General features: G+C 37.4%; 1 protein-coding gene across 3 annotated transcripts in view; it reads right to left on the bottom strand.

Moving 5' to 3' along the window:
• The window catches only part of LOC132110002 (glutamate receptor 3), a 143,667-nt gene that overhangs the window by 90,400 nt on the left and 33,030 nt on the right, over positions 1-20,237 (bottom strand). For all 3 annotated transcript variants that reach the window (XR_009424574.1, XM_059516530.1, XM_059516529.1), the window contains exon 3: positions 18,542-18,781. Coding sequence is in view for 2 of the 3 variants with exons in the window: in XM_059516530.1 (XP_059372513.1) it covers positions 18,542-18,781 (240 nt within the window). In the remaining variant the exon portion in view is untranslated. The remainder of the gene's footprint in view (positions 1-18,541; positions 18,782-20,237) is intronic.

Raw genomic sequence — 20,237 nt, 5'->3', positions numbered from 1 at the left:
TTGTCTGTTTCTCTCTTGTTCCGAGGTCACCGTGGCCACCAGATCCAGTCTGTGTCCAGATCAGAGGGTCACTGCAGTCACCCGGATCCAGTACGTATCCAGACCAGATGCTGGATCAGCACCTAGAAAGGACCTCTACATCCCTGAAAGACAGCGGAGACCAGGACAACTAGAGCCCCAGATACAGATCCCCTGTAAAGACCTTGTCTCAGAGGAGCACCAGGACAAGACCACAGGAAACAGATGATTCTTCTGCACAATCTGACTTTGCTGCAGCCTGGAATTGAACTACTGGTTTCGTCTGGTCAGAGGAGAACTGGCCCCCCAACTGAGCCTGGTTTCTCCCAAGGTTTTTTTCTCCATTCTGTCACCGATGGAGTTTCGGTTCCTTGCCGCTGTCGCCTCTGGCTTGCTTAGTTGGGGACACTTCATCTACAGCGATATCGTTGACTTGATTGCAAATAAATGGACAGACACTATTTAACTGAACAGAGATGACATAACTGAATCCAATGATGAACTGCCTTTAACTATCATCTTTGCATTATTGACACTGTTTTCCTAATGAATGTTGTTCAGTTGCTTTGACGCAATGTATTTTGTTTAAAGCGCTATATAAATAAAGGTGACATTGACATTGACATTGACATTCTACTAGCAGTAAGTAACTTTGCAACTACATGTCAACTAGCAGTTAGTAGAGTATTAGTAGACTGTCTGCTTAATATCTTCTAACACTTTCTTTGTCAACTTATTGTCAACTTATACTAAGCCTAAACCTACCCCTAACACTAACCCTAAACCTACCCTAACAGTCTACTCTGAGAGTTAGTAGACATGTAGTTGCAAATTTCTGAGATTTGGTTGATATGTAGTTGACATGTAGTTACAAAGTCACTTATAATCAGTAGAATGTCTAAAGTGGACTTTCGAAATAAAGTGCAACCATTCTGTCTTTTAAAAATGTTATGTTTATTTAGTGTTTCTTGCTAGAAAATATCACAATCATACAAATTATGTTCATTTGTACTGTATTTAGACATGAATTTAACAGGGTTGCAAATAATATTTATTCATTCATTTATTCATTTATTTATTTAAATAATGTCTAAATAAGGTAATCTACTGTCTAAACGGTACATTGTTTTTATTTTCAAATCTGTTATTCACTGTTCAACCCTGTTATCCTGTTAATAACTACAGACAGTCATTTGACATAGTAGGCCAACTTTATACAAACTAAATCTGCAACCATGTTACCCATTCCGGTATTTATATATGTATGTCTTTATTTAATTGTATTAATTTAAATGTTATCTCTATTAATTTTTTTCTTATTATAAAACAAACACAAATCAATGTTTGACCATTGTAAACTGTATTCAAAAGTGACATTAACAGGGTTGAAAATAATCATTTATTTTTAAGTCCAAGATGTTTCATTTTGATAACTATCTATCTATCTATCTATCTATCTATCTATCTATCTATCTATCTATCTATCTATCTATCTATCTTGATTTGAATATGATTCACTGTTCAACCCTGTTACTATTTTTAACTAAGATTACCAATATCTGCAAACCATTATTTGGCAATCATTTGGTTTCTAAGCCCCTAAGTGACAAGCATAGTACTAATGGCAACCTTTTATACAAATCCAACCCTGTTACCCATTTGACTGTCTTAATTTATAATTTCTAGTTTCTTGCTAGAAAATAACAATCACACATTTGAAAGACAGTAGCAGGGTTGCAAATAATAACAATAATAATAAAAAACATAAGAGTTTCAACCCTTATTTTGTACCCTTTTGGAAACCCTTTTTAGAATATTTGTTCTATAAGAGGAAGAAGAATGTCATTTAATTCAGAGGGTACCAGAGAACTCCAGAGGAGTGTATATATGAACAGGGATGGTAAAAATAGTTGGAAGGGCAAGAGTAAAAAGGGCCGTCCCATTCAAAGCTGTTCATCGATGGTTGTGAACATGATATGGCCATTTCCTCTTCCTGAGGTTGACTAATGAATTAGAGCGATGATCTAACTGAGTGTGGTCATCTAATCATTCCATTCACAGGCGCCTTGGCCCCTGCACCGCCCATCTCTGCCAACTGTGCCAGGCGGCATTCATCCCCTGCGTTAAACTGAAAGCCGGTAAACAGGCTCATTATTGTGAATCATGGGAGTTTAATGCAGAGCCAATGGCCTTTCATTTAGAGCATCCTTTTGAGATTCTTCAATGAGCTGCAGGGAAGGTCTCTGTGTCTCAACATTAAACCCATTCAAGGGCTTCCTTCCATTCACAGCATTCACAGGCAAGTTTTATCATTCCACATTGTGCCTTTCCATTGATTTTGTCTGACACTAGCCACACTATGAAGTGCATGAAGTGACTCAAGGGTACTACAGCAGCATAACTTACATCAATGTAGGCCATAAAATATGTATTTTTATATGTAGTTCATGTGGGGGATGTCTGACCTATCTCCACGGCAGGGCGCTAAACTTAGCAGACCTTAGGAATAATTCATTCAGAAGCATCAGAAACTGTCAGTACAAATGCAAATGAACAATGTTACCGTTACAATTGCTGACAATCATTTACTACAACATTATCTGCCATTAAATAGAGATCATTGGAGTGTGCACTAAATCAGAGATGTGTGAATTAGTAATCAGGATGTGTGCAAAAAAAAAACAATTCTAAAAAATGGATAATGGGGAATTGCAATGCAAAGGGATCAGCTAACCAGGGATTTTATTATCAACTACAATTATCTAAAACATTGTTAATTGGAATGAAGCTAAAACTATGTACAGTATATACAGTGTGTGTGTGTGTGTGTGTGTGTGTGTGTATATATATATATATATATATATATATATATATGAAAAACTGACATAAAATAAAAATAAAATCAACTGAAATTAAAGCACAAAAAAATGTTAGTCGTACGATATCATTCTATCCGGCCTGTTTTTGGATGGGTTCAGGAGTGTTGAATGGCTGATACCCTGGAGTTCAAAGGCCTCATTTATTAAAAAATGCATAGAAACCATACATGATCTTACTCTCATTTCTCAAATGTGTATACGTGTTATTTATAGAACAAATGCATGCAAAAACCTTGTACGCCTCTTTCAGATAAGAAATTTATAAATCGCAAATGATTTTGAATTTGTGCCAGACTGTTTCAGATCTCTGCCTTGAAATGCCCCCTAATTAATATCATTAGCATATAAAAGAACAACACATTCTCTCTCCCAACCCGTCACATATTGATGCTTTGGGGCATTTTTCAACATTGCTTTAAATAAGGAAACTTTGACGTCAATATGTCAATGCCAATGTCATTGGGAATTTTATAATTATGATTAAATTATACTGTATGTTGGGTAATAATATTGTCATTATTGCATATATGTTTGGGTGTGATTTTTCATTGTAAACAGTCATACACTATTTACACATTTATGAGCACTTAAACCAACATCGGGCCCTAAACCAACCATTTGTCCGATTGTGTCATGCTAAGGTCCTGTCCATACGAACGCTGGTATTTTCAAAACTGTAGCTTTTTCTATGCAGTTCGTCCACATGCAAATGCAGCACCAGGTCACTGAAACCGAACATTTTTGACTTGTGACGACGGGGCATGTGCTGTTATCGCTGCATATTGGAAACTTTTTCAGGCTTCTGACTGGCCAACATGGCTTTACGGTTGAGATTATATCGCTACCTGTTGGCTAGACATGCTCTTGACTGTGCTTCACAGTATGTTTTGCTTTTTCATGTGGACTTTTTTTAAATGTAAGGAGCAAAAACTCTGTTTATTAAAATACCTGTGTATGTGTGGACATGGCATAAAGTACTTGAGTATCTTTTTGAATGAGATGTGAGCGCATTAATAGAGAGGGATCATTTTCAGTGATTAAAACATAATGTTTTACTCTCTTCTTTGCTTAAAGATATTGTATGGCTTCCGAAGATTTGCAATGCAACCTTCTCGAAAGTGCTCTGCTCACAGTCTTGATGGCTTCCCACTTTGCGTTGATTGTGTCACTGTGAGTCTAAATGGTAAAGGGGTTACCTCGAGTGTCAAAAAGACCTGACCAAGTGTCAATATGTGTTCGGAGTGAGAACATGTTGAAAAGAACACCAGTCAATGTCCAAATCATTGAGAATGGTGAAAATTGCTTAAACTTCCAAATACCTGCAGTACTGTGTGTCTCTCTGACACAAGAAGTGCAAAGTCTGCTTAGACCCTGACATGACGCTAAGCACTTTTCCACATCAAAGGCCATTTTTTGTACATATACTGTAAATGTTGGCGTGAATTTTAGCACAGCAAACGTTTTATAAATTAGGCCCCAGACCTCTGAAAATGTCCTTTTGGGGGAGGGGATGTGGTGCAGCCATTTACCAAACCCTCCCCCCAAAATCTCTTAATAATACCCACTGCAGGTCAGCTCTGACACTGTTGTTGTTCCTCATGTGAATGAGTAAAGCTCTGCTATTGTCAGCTCATTGATTACACACAGGCTCAGGCATCGCATGCGTATTGATTTGTGACATGTTGAATGTTCACCGGTGGTTGGGTCATTTGAAGGACACTCGTCAATTTGGGGGCAATTGGGCTTTAATTACTATGCACATATAAAATGCATCATATGCTGTTAAATAGCTTGTACCATGAGAGTGTGTGAGTTCCATGCCCCTGGTAATAACACAAATTAATTCAAGAATACTGCCAGTGGGTCAAAACCAAAGAAAAATTGTGTGCTTGATGTACTTCTCCTCTGTGCGTCCTAAATGTTTTTTATTCAAAATAATGATTTGTTGTTCAACATTTGTGATGTTTTTCTTCACCAAATGTGAAATATAGATTTTAATTGTGCTGCAGTGGGACGAAAAAGCTCTCACGGTGGGAGGACTTGGCTTCTCTGTTTTATTTACCCTAATGAAAAGCTTTTAGTCAATAAAGGAAGGATATTGCAGGATTTACCCTGAAACACATCACAAACCATCTTCACTTACAAGTCCTGCCATGCAATATTGAGCGCTGTTGTCTTGGGCTTGGTAACGGTTCATCGCATAAGGCTTCTGAGAAAAATGCTGGCCATTTTCTCTCTGCCTGACCAGAATTTACATTTAAATGGTAGTGTTAAAGGGATAGTTCACAAAAAAAGTAAATAAATGAAAAAAATAATTCAAGTTGTTACCATCATGTTGTTCCCAAACAAAACAGCTGAATTTTGTCAGAAGCTGAACATCCTGGCCACTTTTGACTGTATAAATCCATAATAATTCTGTAAGAAATGTGGTCCTTAAGACTTCCAGACATGATAGCTACAAGCTGTTGTGTTATGCTTGCAGTAAAAAATGTTTTCAGGATTTCTCAGAGGGCGTGCTTCAAGTATAACTCGTTTGAAGTAATGGTACTTCATATAACATTGTCCAGAGAAACAAGTTTAAATGATAAAACCCCTGTGATGTTTGTACTGGCTACTGTATACAGGCCACCAGGGTACCATACAAACTTTATTAAAGAATGTACTGATTTTATATCTGAGTTAGTGCTGGCTGCAGGTAAAGTTTTAATTGTTGGTGATTTTAATATCCATGTTGACATTGAAAAGATGCATTGGGATCAGCATTTATAGACATTCTGAACTCTACTGGGACAACACTATTAGACAACACGTTTCAGGACCTACTCATTGTCGAAATTATACTCTAGATTTAATACTGTCACATGGAATTGATGTTGATGGTATTGAAATTATGCAGCCAAGCATTTTCAAATCTAGCTTATTACTTATAAAGAAACCCTGAATGGTTTAGCACCACAGTATTTGAATTGTCTCTTGTTGTTTTTCACTTCCCCTGCGTTCTCAAAACTCAGGCAATTTGATAATACCTAGAATATCAAAATCAACTGCAGGCAGCAGATCCTTTTCCAATTTAGCGCCTAAACTCTGGAATAACCTACCTAACATTGTTCGGGAGGCAGACACACTCTATCAGTTTAAATATAGATTAAAGACTCTATCTTTAATATCTCTCTAAACTGGCTTGCACATAACACAATTATACACTTCTAATATCCAAATCCGTTAAAGGATTTTTAGGCTGTATTAATAAGGTAAACCGGAACCAGGAACACTTCCCATAACACCCTATGTACTTGCTACATCATTAGAAGAATGGCATTTACGCTAATATTAGTCTGTTTCTCTCTTATTCCGAGGTCACCGTAGCCACCAGATCCAGTCTGTATCCAGATCAGAGGGTCACTGCAGTCACCCGGATCCAGTACGTATCCAGACCAGATGGTGGATCAGCACCTAGAAAGGACCTCTACTGCCCTGAAAGACAGCGGAGACCAGGACAACTAGGGCCCCAGATACAGATCCCCTGTAAAGACCTGGTCTCAGGCGACCACCGGGAAAAGACTTTAATTTTAGTTTTCTGCCCTAGTCATTCAGACTACTATTATGCTATTTTTATCTTGCATTTGCATTTTTTGAAGCTTGAAAGCTTCAGTTTCCATTCATTGGAACTGCATGAGAAGAAGAGATGTCATCCAACATTTCTCCTTTTTTGTTCTACAGAAGAATGGAAGTCATACAGGTTTGAAAGAACAAAGATGAATAAACGATGACAGGTTTAAATTTCCAGTCAAACTATTCCTTTAAAAACAAAACTATCTTTGCTACATCCATTCATTTTTGAACACGTTTCTGGTATGTTCTGGAATATTTAGTATGTAAACATTATAATTCATTCCATTCCAAGCAAACACAGATCCTGATCCCAGCTCAGAGAATGATCTGTTTATCAGGACATTTCACATTTGGTTCTGGCTGTATCATTCATTTGTTAAACAGTTAATCGTTGTGGGCACACTACTGCATGGACAAGTGAAATCTTATTTCTCCATAGCTGCTGCAAATGAAAAATGATAAATTAGTTTTTTCATTGAACAAGCCTTGTATTGACAGTTGAGGCAGTGCTCAGTAGTTGTGTATGTGTGCCTTATGCAGATTAGTGTTTTCTATTGCACCCCCCCCACACACACACATTTAGTAATGGATTGCAGTCATTACACTGAAGATGTTCTCATGCCAGCTGTATTGCTCGCAAACACCACACAGCCTCATAACACAGACATTGCGGGAGTTGTTTATGTGAAGGGTAGTGTAAATTCATTACAAGTGAGAAAACAATCACATGAAATAATGACGGATGTTACACATCACCCAAATCTAGATTTTAAATGTATGCATATTTTTTACATTTACTGGGCACAGCTACTCATTTATTGCACTGCAGATGCAAAAGATGCATCAAACCAATTTAAAATATATTACACTGCAGCATAATTTTTTTTATGTTTTTATATTTATTTTTTATAATTCCTTATGCTCAAAAAGGCTTACTAATAACTAATGGCTATCTATAAAAGCATTTTTAAATTTAACATAATATATCAAGATGTCAAAATTTTCACCATCATTATTCCAGAAACATTTAAGGTTAATATTAATGATTATTATTGAAAAAAAAATATTATATTATATTATATTATATTATAATGATGAGACACAGATTCAGACTATTGATTATATGGTTAGTTGCATTTTATTATTTGTATTCACCATTGCTTTTCCTTGCATTAGACCCCGTAAGAACTTTTGATAAGACTTACAGCCCAAAAAACAAATTCATGCTAAATTGCATATGTTGCATACAGTATTTTGTGTGTCCATGAAATGCTTTTGGTTGAAATTATTGATTCAGTGTTTCAGGACTGAACCGTAGTCATGCCCTGATTATTCTGCATATATGACTGACTGGACTGTATGATATGCAGGCATTGATCAGAGTGCAGAGGCTGATGAAGGTGGACTGCAGTCTTCTCTCTCACTCCCCAGACACTAGTCATGCAGTAGATGGGGTCAAGAGAGCCAAGATCCTGATCTGATGCTGCTCTGTACCCAAATAGATGGCTGGTGGATCTCTTTGACTGAATGCCACTTTTCTTTCTTTTTCAAAATGCCAGTCACAAATGTCAAATGAAAGAAAAGTGCTTTCATTGTGTCACAGTAGCCCACTAGGATGGTTTTCTCCTCTACTGTTTCTAGAAGACAGTATCTTTATGAAATTCACAGTTTGTGTGGGAATTGAACTTGAATTGAATTAGCCATGAATTAGCCATGGAATTTATAGAATTAAATGTAAATAAATGTAACATATTTTGAAAATGGAGGCATGGAACCTAATTTCATAGGTACTGCTCAAATTGTAGATTTGGTATAAATATTGTTTGATGTGTACGCAAACATCACCATGAATGTCCATGAATTTGAAATCTGGAATTAAAATGTGCATGACCCTGTGTCCAGCAGACATGTTTGTACACATGCACACAGAGTATTGTAAGTGGAAGACAACAGACAGCATACAAAACCCAACATGAAACATGGAGGTGGCGAGAGAAAGGAAAATATAGTGTACACACGAGATGGAAACAAGTAAGAATGCATATAAGAGAGGAAATTCAAGGAATATAGTGGCCGTGAAGCCTGAGTGAGGGAGAGAGCCACCAAACCCCATAAATCAAGTGGCAGTGAGTGTGCTGAATCAGGGACATGAGGTAAGGTTGATTGTGCCTGCGAGAGACAATAAACCCTGTAATCATCCGTCTCTGCAGCACAAGCCCGGCAATTATCTGCCCATACCTGACCGCCACTTCAGAAAGGGCAAAATCCATCTCACTTCTTCCCCACTGCTCCCACACACACAGCTTCTTCTCTTTTCCTTGAATGCATACAGTGGATAAATATATTCATACCTCAACTAATGTCAAGGAGAAACTTAAAGTCTGCAGGAATAAAGAATACTTCTAGTGCTGATTGGTTTCATCTAAAGGCCAAAACATAGTCTGCACAAGTAAGCAGATACAGGCGATGTTTACCCAAACACTCTTGTCATAAAGTCCTATTATATATCATCCAAAACCTGGCAATTTAGTGACATGCAAAGCAACTTGTGAGTTTGTTTTGGTTTAATGAGCAAACTCGCACCCTAAAGAGAACAGCCCGGAAAATGGACCGTAGCTGGAGAAAAACAAAACTAGAAGTATTTAGTATTGCTTGGTGGGAAAGTACGGTATCCTACAGAAAAAAATAAATAAATAAATAATCAGCTAGATCTGATTATTTTTCCATCTTGTTTAGAAGAAGACAAACCCAGCATTAACCCAAGTATTTGTTCAATACAGTGGCTAAATTAACAAAAAAAACAAAAGCATCAGAAGGTTTTGACATTTCCCAACAGCACAGCAGTAATGACTTCATGAACAACTTAACTTCCAAGATCGATACTATTAGAGATAAAATTGAAACCATGCATCTGTCAGCTACAGGATCACATCAGATAGTGTTCTATAGATCCCCCGAAGACCAATTCCACTCATTCTCTACTATAGGAGAGGAAGAATTGTATAAACTTGTTAAATCATCTAAACCAACAACATGTATGTTAGACCCTAAACCATCTAAGCTCCTAAAAGCGGTGCTTCCAGAAGTTATAGATCCTCTTCTGACTATTCTTAATTAGTCGTTGTCATTGGGATTTATCTCCAAAACCTTCAAATCTGGCTGTTATTAAGCCTCTTATTAAAAAAACAAACAAAAAAAAAACACACACACACACAACACACAACTTGACCCCAAGGAACTAGTTAATTATAGACCAATCTCGAATCTCCCTTTTCTGTCCAAGATACTAGAAAAGTTAGTATCCTCACAATTATATTCCTTCTAAGAGAAAAATGGTATATGTGAGGATTTCCAGTCAGGATTTAGACCATATCATAGTACGGAGACTGTTCCCCTTAGAGTTAATATTACCTGCTCTTATCATCTGATAATGGTTGTAGCTTTCTATTAGTGCTACTGGATCTTAGCGCTGTGTTCAACACTACTGATCACAAAATTCTTTTGCATATACTAGAAAACTTTGTTGTCATTCGTGGAAGTGCATTAACATGGTTCAAATCATACTTATCTGACCGCCATCAATTCGTAGTAGTGAATGAAGAGGTATCATATTGATCACAAGAGCAGTATAAAGTTCCTCAAGGCTCAGTACTAGGGCCATTATTTTTCATGCTTTAAATGTTACCCCTGGAAGAATTCATTAGGAAACAGTGTGTTAGCTTTTATGTTATGATGATGACACTCAGCTCTATATTACTTTTTCTAGACTGGCAAAACATACCAATTTGAAAAACAGAATACATCAGTGATCCTCAAACATGCCCCCCTTGAGATCCAATTTCCTGCAAAGTTTAGCTCTAATGCTAATCAAACACACCTGAGTTTGCTAATCAGTGTCTTCAGGATCATTAAAAAAATCACAGGTAGGTTTGATTGATTACGGTTGGAGCTAAACTTTGCAGGAAAGTGGAACTGGAATGCATAGTTGATATAAAAAACTGGATGATGAGTAATTTCTTACTGCTAAATTATGAAAAAAGCAGAGGTGCTAATTATTGGACCTAAAACCTCCATATGAAATGTTTCTAGCATTTGTAATACTGAATTTTTCCATCTCAAAAATATATCTAAATTACGACCTATGCACCCAATGTCAAATGCAGAAACGTTAATTAATGCGTTCATGACATCAAGGTTAGATTATTGTAATGCTTTATTGGGTGGTTGTTCTGCATGTTTAATAAACAATCTCCAGCTTTTCCAAAATGCAGCAGAGTTCTTACTAGAACCAGGAAGTATGACCACATTAGCCCAGTTCTCTCAACACTGCGCTAGCTCTCTATTAAACATAGTATAGATTTTAAAATCTTGCTTATTACTTACAAAGCTCTGAATGGTTTAGCACCTCAGTATTTGAACGGGCTCTTATTGCATTATAGTCCTCCACGTTCGCTGCATTCTGAAAACTCTGTCAATTTGATAATATCTAGAATTTCAAAATCAACCGTGGGCGGCAGATCTTTTTCTTATTTAGTGCCGAAACTCTGGAATAAGATCTCAGATCCCCTGTATTAACCTTGTCTCCTAGATGGCCACCAGGACAAGACCACAGGAACCAGATGAGTCCTCTGCACAATGTGACTTCATTGCAGCCTGGAACTGAATTGCTGGTTCCTTTTCGAGGGAACTTCGAACTGCGTCTTCTAGGGGTCGCTTTGGGGAACACTCGTGACCCGTGTCTGAAGCATACATTGATAAAACGCTTACTTGTTGGAAATGAAAGATGCCGTTTTCTTCTCGCATCCATCGGTTTCGGCATGAAAGTAATCTGCCGACATCGAGGTGATGCGCGAAAGCGGCTATGATTAGAAAAAGCTACAATTTTTATAAATAATTTATAAATAATTTTTATCTGTGAAAATTTTTTCTTTCTGCAGGGGAAACATCATCTCTTAATCTCCTTCCTTGCCATCTAAGCCCCTTCAGAAAATCATCTCGCTTAAATGGCTAGGCATACGCTGTAGCAGGTCAGGCTGTGGCTTTATTACACACAATGCTCGTGCTTCAAGCATATCAGACTGATCTGCTAAGAGACCTGGATAGAGGCAGGGGAATTTTTCTTATCGGCTAGCTGAGCTGCGCCGCACCACGGATCTCTCTCCATGCTACCAAGCAGGCCGCCTCCGCCATGGGCAGGACTGTGGCGGCCATGGTGGCAGCGGAGAGACATCTGTGGATGAACCTGGCAGACATCGGGAGGAAAGAAAAGGCTTTCTTCTCGAAAGAATCGTGGGTCACGAGGAGGTAAGCAGAACCTAAGGGGTGTGATCTAGACGAGGCAGCGTTCTCGTCCAAATCGGAGTGATACCGAGGTATCTACTCGTTCCCTTTGGGGATTTTTAACCCTCTGGAGTCTAAGGTTATCTGGAGAAAATAGCCTCATAACGCGTATATGCGTTAATCGACATCAGAGGGTTAATTTCTGCTTTTATCCTCCCCTTCCTAATTCCCCTGTAACCACCAGCTCTCCACCTGGTCGAGGTTAGGTGGAAACCTCTCGCATAACAGTCTCCTATGCTGGACCTATAATGTTTTTATGGTTCATAGCAACCACCTGACTGATGGTCCAGACCAAAAGGAGGCGCCCCTTGAGCGGGGCTCCAGTGCAGGAGGGTGGGTGAGTAAATGTAACCCTCTCTGTATATACTTATGTGTATTAAATTGCTGGTGGTTACGTATCTGCTAATATACTCTGTTGGAACGAGACACTGTGTCCTCTAGCTCCCTGCCATGCTTCGGACGCAAGCTTCAGACGAAGAAGATAATGACGTGCTCTCCCGGTGCTTATTTATAGTCATGCCGGTAGTGACGTCGGAGGCTGTCGCCGGCCAACAAGTTGGTGTTTTTTCTATGTATGCTTCAGACACGGGTCACGAAGAGGTGTTCCCCAAAGCAACCCATAGAGGACGCAGTGTCTCGTTCCCTACTCAGGGAACTATGGTTACATTCTTAACCTGAGACAGTTTTGTTCGGCCAGAGGAGAACTGGCCACCTGACTGAGTCTGGTTTCTCCCAAAGTTTTTGTCAGATGCTTTCACCTCTGGCTTGCTTGGTTGGGGACACTTAATATCCAGCCATATCTTCAAATTGATTGCACAGACACTAATTAAACTGAACTGAGCTGAATGATGACATCACTGATTTCAATGATGAACTTTAACTGAAAACTGAATGTTTACTATTATCATTTTGCATTATTGACACACTTTTTTCCCTATTCAATACTGCAAAGTGCTTTGACACAATCTGTATTGTTAAAAGCATTATATAAATAAAGCTGACTTGATTTTTAGAGGTGATTTTTTTAAAGGAAAAACACAGACCTGAAACTGAGTGAATGAATGAATTTCATGAATGAAAGTCAAACAAAGCAGTATTTACCACAGGTAACTAGATACCTACTACTAAGTTCCTGAAACAGAACTTGATTTTAATTAATTTATTTAATTTTTCAAACATTTTATTTTTCCAACCTGACAAACATTAATTAGTTGCACACATCGTTTCAGTTTTGGACCTTAAAAAAGACTTTAAATTGTTGCCCAGGCATAACAGTAACTGAACTGAAAGAGAAAACTGCAGAACGAAGACAGGGGTTTTCTATCATCCTAGAAATGGTCCTGTAGCAGTAACACAGATTTTCTCCTAGTAGATTCATAGTCAAAGCTAAGTGGATTTGCAGAATTGGTATTTTATTTATTTATGTTTGTTTTTTTTGTTTGCTTGCTTGCTTGTCTGTTTGTTTGTGAAACCAAATGCTTTGGAAAAGGCACTCAAATATACATATATACATATCCATACAACAGCATTCTACCTGTTCTTTGGATATTATATTATATTTATAATAGTCTTTTTGGATCATTAAATCAAATTGTCTGCAAATGCGCAAGTGATGCAGGTGTCATGATGATCGCAGACGCAAAGGTGCAGCTTTAATTTAACTTGGCTATTTATTAGCTAAAAACAGCTCACTTACAGATCATAATTTAAAATCATTTTAAGTTTAGGTTGAGTGAAAGCGGTGATATCTGAGTGGGTGAGTTGTTAACTTTGTAATTAGTCTTTCCATTTCCATCAGTTTGACCCATTCAGAATTATTTGCAGACCAAGTGTAAGCATTATTAAAATGACAGGGCCAATGAACCAACATTACAGAGCCAAACATAGGCACTGCACTTCACACTACAAGCGCTCATCCTATCTAAACCTACATAGGCTTTATGTAAATACGTGCCTCTACCTGCATTTCTGCAAAAAAACAAAAAAAAAACAACAACAACAAAAAAACACACATTATTATCCAGTTGAAATGGACACTATGCAGTAAAATTCAGACAACTTTGAATCTTTTTACAGAAATTTTTATTTACAGGGCCAGAGTTTTGACTAGGAAAGCCTAATTTTCTCCCAACATTATATCATGACTTAAAACAATTTTAACATGCAGTGAGTTTTGAAAACTGAAGCTTTTGAACATTAGTGTCCCATATAAAGTTTCATATGAATGAGTTTTCCAACACAGATTGGCTCGGTAGCTCAGGCAATGCAGCAATTGTCAGGTTTTGCTTTCGTTAACAGTAATATTGCAATATCAGTGTTGCAGAAATGTCACCACAAGCACATATTTCCAATAAGCCTGAGTTGATCCGATATCATATTTTGTGATATAAATGTTGTTTTGTTTTTGTACATCTTTTTAGGAGGCACTGCCTTCCTGCCTCTTCAAAGAAAACATCTCAGGATGTATTCCTGGACCAACATCTTTTGTTATGTTCCTGTCAAGCAAACAAGGTTCAAAATCTATCAAACATTCTGTCCCAATTCTAAACTAACACTGACAATCAGAGGAGTATGACAGGCCCCACCCTTGACCTTACCCTACTTATCCAGAAACACTGTCAGTTGATCTTGTAACTGAAGAAAAAAAAAAAATTTTTTTTTACTTAAGACAGCAAATGGAAATCAATCCTTTGGATGGAACTAGATAGCGACCAATGCCAAAAACTAATAAACATCTTTGGCTAGCATCTCAGTGGTGTAGTCATCCATGTTACATCAGGGTCATGTCATTTGATGTACGTGTCTATGTGACGTGCCAAGTGTCAACTTGACTCGAGGTTTCTGATGAAGTGTTTTAATAAACTCTCTTAATCTTCTCCTGGGGTTCCAGTAATAAGGATTACATTTCACTGCTGCCTTTAAGGGAGGGATGCTGGCTGGGCATGAGGCTTAGCTTAAATCTAAGCCAATAATCTGAGTGAGATGTTATAGTGTTTTAATGCAACTTAATTGCAATATTATGAGTTATGAGATGCAGGTGCCTACTGTAATTAGTAATAATTTAGGCTATCATTATTACGCATTCATTTTGTTTTCATTATGAAGTTCATTATTTAAAATATAAATGCTTTAAATCATGTCCCTGAACCCTATACAATTTAATTCAGAAGCCATTTGATACATCCAACCCTGAAGTAGGCCGTATTACCTAAACTTGACAGATGTCTGTCTACAAATTCAAAACTTTTTAATTTGTTTCTTGTTTCTTGGATTCTGTAAAAAGACAGGGTGTTGGATACCCCATTCTGCAGGAAGTAACGATCAACAATAGTTATTTTTATAAGCTTTTGTACAATTATGGCTACAAAATCTCTCTCACTGCTTCTAAACACTAAAAGGGTGTGTTCCACATACTTTTTAAAGCTCTTCCCTCTCTAATTTAGCTGTCTAATTGATTAGAATATAAGCCATTGATTGTATTGCGTAAGACCCACTACTGGCAAACCCCTGCAATCAGTTGAACTGGAACCAGTGTAATCAGATTACTTTTTTTTAAAGTAACTAGCAAAGTAACACATTACATTTTAATTTACAATAAAATATCTGAGTTACTTTTTCAAAAAAGTAACGCCAGTTACTTTGTTTTCCCATTTATTGACTGACAAGTCTCCTGTTCCCATCAGAAGTACAGAGGCGTTATGTGTGCTGTGTGAACATTATGTAGTTCTAGACTAAATATGAATGTGCATTAACTCATCCCACTCACAAAAAAGAAAAAAAAAAAAAATTAGTATTCATCAAAATTAATTAAAAAAGTGTAATGCAAACTCAGAATATGATGCAAAACTGCAATAATTAAATATGTTAAATAAAACAAATGTATCTAATCCCATTTTATTAACCAATGTCTTTGCTGCTGACCTTTGATGATGCAGTTCAACCATACTAATAAGCTTAAATTATTATTATTTTTTTTTTATTTATTTATTTTTTATTGCTGAAGTGTTGAACCTTCTTCTCCTGTGTTCTACTGTACAGACATGAATTTACTTTTCCTACAGCCTGTGGCTTATTCGTTACACTTTTTGGAGTGAAAGGGCTTTTACATTAGCTATAAATATAACTTCTTATATTAAAAACAATCAAGCCCTGCTCTAATTTAAATAGTAACGTGAAAGTAATGCAAAAGTAATGTAACGCATTTTCATAAAAAGGAACTAAGTAATGTAATTAGTTACTTTTTAGGGATTAACTCAATATAGTAATGCACTACTTTTAAAATTAACTTTACCCAACACTGACTGGAACATCCTAAGCCCTTGATCATTTGGAATATGCTATAGAGGGGATATCTTGTTTATGTTTTTCCCTCTCATGAATTTGTTTTAATCTGGTGTTGTGACAGCTATACATCATATCATGTACTGTATACTAATGCAATCTGATTAAAGTGCCAATAATTTTAGATAATGTCCTTGGTTACATGTCCTGGATTCTGAGAGATATGCTAAAACTGCTCTTTATATTGTCTTTTACTGAAATGAGAAGCTCCTTGGCAACTTACAGGAAATGACCTTTAAATCGCACTGAAACAAATCCAGGCGGAAGTTGCTATGAAGGACACATTGGGATAAGAATGAGGGGGGGATCATTGAGCTCTCTGAGCTAGCTCTGTGTCTCATCTAATTAGCAATGCATTTTGCGGGAAAAACCATTGTGAACTCAACCGCAGGATGCTAGCGGGCTTTAATGGGACCTGAAATGCCAGTGTTACCGCCTCAAGCTTGTGTGCTGCCATGAGACACTTTGACTCATCACAGATTTCCTCAACAGAAAGCACTTGAGTTTAATTAATTGCTCAATCCGTCTGAGATGAGCGACGGGAAATTATGATTTCCTTGCGAGTGAATGAATGGTTAAATAGGACATGGTGCAGAAAGGCGAATGGTTGAACAAAACGAGGAAACCACAGCACAGATGTTGTGACTGCCGCAGAGGAGCTGACTGCAGTGCCATTTATAAAGTACGAGAAGAACAGAATCATTGGCCAGGTGTCTTCTGGGTCAAACGGAGATTGTGACCTCTTCATGATTAGTAAACACAAACCATGGCCTAAGAACAGGTGTGCTTAGGGAAGGGGGTGATGAGGCATCGGTGCTGTTATGGCCCTGAATTTTAATTTGGTAACAAAGACATTTTAGGATCCTATTGTTTTACTGCCACCCAGCGCTGTTTCAAACCCATTTGGATTTCTTTCTTCAGTGCAATACAAAAGGAGATGTTTGTTGGGATATTACATTTACATTACTTTTATGCATTTAGGAGACGCTTTTATCCAAAGCGACTTAAAGTGCATTCAGGCTACCCATTATTTTACCAGTATGTGTGTTCCCTGGGAATTGAACCCACAACCTTTTACACTGCTAACACAATGCTCTACCACCGAGCCACAGGAATGTTCTAACACTGTGTCCAAACCAGATGTGATGCAGCACTCTGACACAAGATTTGTTAATCAGAGTGTTTGCTTTAACCAGTCATGTCAGCTATACGTGACGAGAGTTTCTATTTCAGTGATGTCGTGGCTGACAGGTCAGGAAATTACTGTTTTGTATAATATTAAAATGGTTTAATTAAAAAAAATATATTTTATTATTATTATTATTATTATTATTATTATTATTATTATTATTGTTTATCCGTGATAGGTCATTTACCTCTGAAAACAACTTTTAATGTTCAAACTGTTAACTTTATTCAAACAAATAAGTATATTTTATGACAAAGACTGTATCAGTCACTGAATAAGTATTTAGAAAAATATTCAAATGGTTTAATTTGTATTAATTTATGTAAATTTCCAATTCACTGTGAGTGTGAGAATGCAGTGTGCTTGCAGAGAAAGCCCACCAACACACTCTTCTGATTGGCTGTCATTTGTGATTCACTGGAATCACATTGTGTCTTATTAGCACATAGTTTCAGCAAAATGATATTTAAATTATTAGTCACTGATAATCTTGCTGTTTCTCTCAATTCTCAGTTACATTTCCAAACTGATGCAACATTAATTCATTTTTAATGAATAGTCAATTTGTTTTTGTCTTTTACTGCCATAAACCAACTGTGTGCCTTCAGAAACCTTTGATCATACAGGGTACAAGCTGTTATTTTATTTTTCATTTTATGGGAAAGACCAACGTGAACCTCCTCTAGATCATGTCTTTTATTTTGTCTTCCATGAAGGAAAGATTGACTTGTGGGTGAGTAAATGAAGACACAGTTTTCATATTTGGGAGAGCCATTCCTTAAAAATAGCTACATGTGTTTTTATGATCTGTTTGAAATCAATATCCCTGTTCAGTTCTAATGCAGATAAACTGTATTAGGAAAGTACGGTGAGCTATTTAATAAGTAAAGTATTTTAGGGCCCACAATTTCGTCTATGCCGCTCAGAACTGGGGCACATCAGTTCTAAATTCATCATGTATTTAGAGATATCTGGACCTTTGCACCAGTACTGCAGGCGCTCTCTCCAGACCCCAAGGACTCAAATGGGGCATCCATTTTCCATCACACCCTGCTCCTTATGTGCTACAAACCCAGCAAAAACAATTCAAATCAGCACTAACTCTAACTCATCTAGGCTGACCATTTCGCATGGTGTTCCATAGGTAGCTTAGAGGACTTACCTCTGTCTGTGTCATAGAGGTAGACAAACTTGTCCCACTTGTAGTGAGACAGGAGACTCAGGACGGCGCCCTTCAGTGGAGGGCGCATCTGGATGACAAACTGCACGTCTGAGTCGATGGGGTAGCTGGGTGTGACGAAGGAGGTGTGGAGGGCCCCGCAGAAGGAGGTCAGTGTGTTCATGGACTTCTTGTCATAAAAGCCGAAGATGGCATACACCCCTCTGGAGAACTGCGAACAAACTGTAATCAGAGCAAGACAAGTTTGCTTAGTTTGTTTATGACAGAGTAAACAGTAAAAAGTGTCCAAAAAACAACTGCACAATTCCAAACCAGTCCTACCAAATGGAAAACGATGTTGGCATGTGAATAATCGCAACAATAGGGAAATCTGTACAAACATGGAAATTTGTTTGTACAATGTGAATATGAGCAGAGAAATAATTGCATTATTTCCAGCAGATGAAAGTGCTGTGTTGCATCTGACAGTGAGAACCCATCAACACACTCTTGCCTTAAACGAAACACAAAACTTCACATCTGATTGGCTGTTACTTATTGTCCCAAAACACTTGAAGCAAATGAAGCATAATTATCCACATCTCTATGAACCGATAACATCCTATTACTGACACAGAAATATAACAGTTTTCAGATAACCTCTGCTCATCTGAGTTATTACAGTATTTAGTCAGGGGCAACAACATGGTTAGTTTTGTATGCAAGAAATAATGCAAATTTGTATATTAATATAGATGCTAACTCATAAAAATATTTAAAAATGCTCATTATAATCAGCGTTGTGCAAGTTACTTCCAAACTGTAATACATTATAGATTACTTGTTACTGTCATTTAAAAGTAATTCCTTACATTACAATATTACTGTCTCAGAATTGTAATGCGATACATGATTCCTGTATTACTTTTGAGTTACTTTCACCAAAATAACTACAGAAGTAGAACTTAACATTCTAAAATGTCAAAATGTACGGCAGAGCATTTTACATCCAGTAGAGCACGATATGGTGTAGCATAATGACTGTGGGCTATCCAGGCTACTAACAATATAGCTTATAATTGTCAAAGTGAAGGCTCAAGACAATGCAAGAAAGGATGACAAACGATCCAAGTCTGTTAAAAGTATGGTAGAGGTAAAGTGATTATCTGGCAATATCTGTGAATTGTTTTGGTCTACTCTATTCATATTACACACAACAGGACTATATGTAAACTTCTAATGCCATATGCAAAAATGACAAGATGCGCATGCCATTTTCATCCATTAACCGCTTTTCCACTGGCCAGTGTGAGCCGGGGCTAACAGCAAACCGGGCGGAGCTAATAGCCTCGGACCTTGGGCACAGAGGTTGAAATCATGCCGCATCATGCCAGTATCCTCGCTGGCACGATCCTCGCAAAGTTCCACCAGTGAAAGAGAGATGAATAAAAAAAAATTGCTGAACAAATATATCAAAAGCTGTTGTTTAGTCTTTATTTCCAAACGTGGACACCACATGCAGCTATTGACTGACCACGAACAGGAAATGTAAAAGCATCTTTGAATCGGTAATGTCTTGCTGTTTTTTTTTTTTTTTTTTTTTCTTTGAACAATTACATTTTGGGCTAAAAGTGTGTTGTATTGCAAGCGTTACTGAATATGTACTGAGTAAAATATTGCTGAAAATGTATTAGTAATG

Source organism: Carassius carassius, chromosome 29 (genome assembly GCF_963082965.1).
Source record: "Carassius carassius chromosome 29, fCarCar2.1, whole genome shotgun sequence".
NCBI lineage: Eukaryota > Metazoa > Chordata > Actinopteri > Cypriniformes > Cyprinidae > Carassius > Carassius carassius.
Note: the sequence above shows the minus strand (reverse complement) of the source record. Positions and strands in the feature narration are given on the sequence as shown.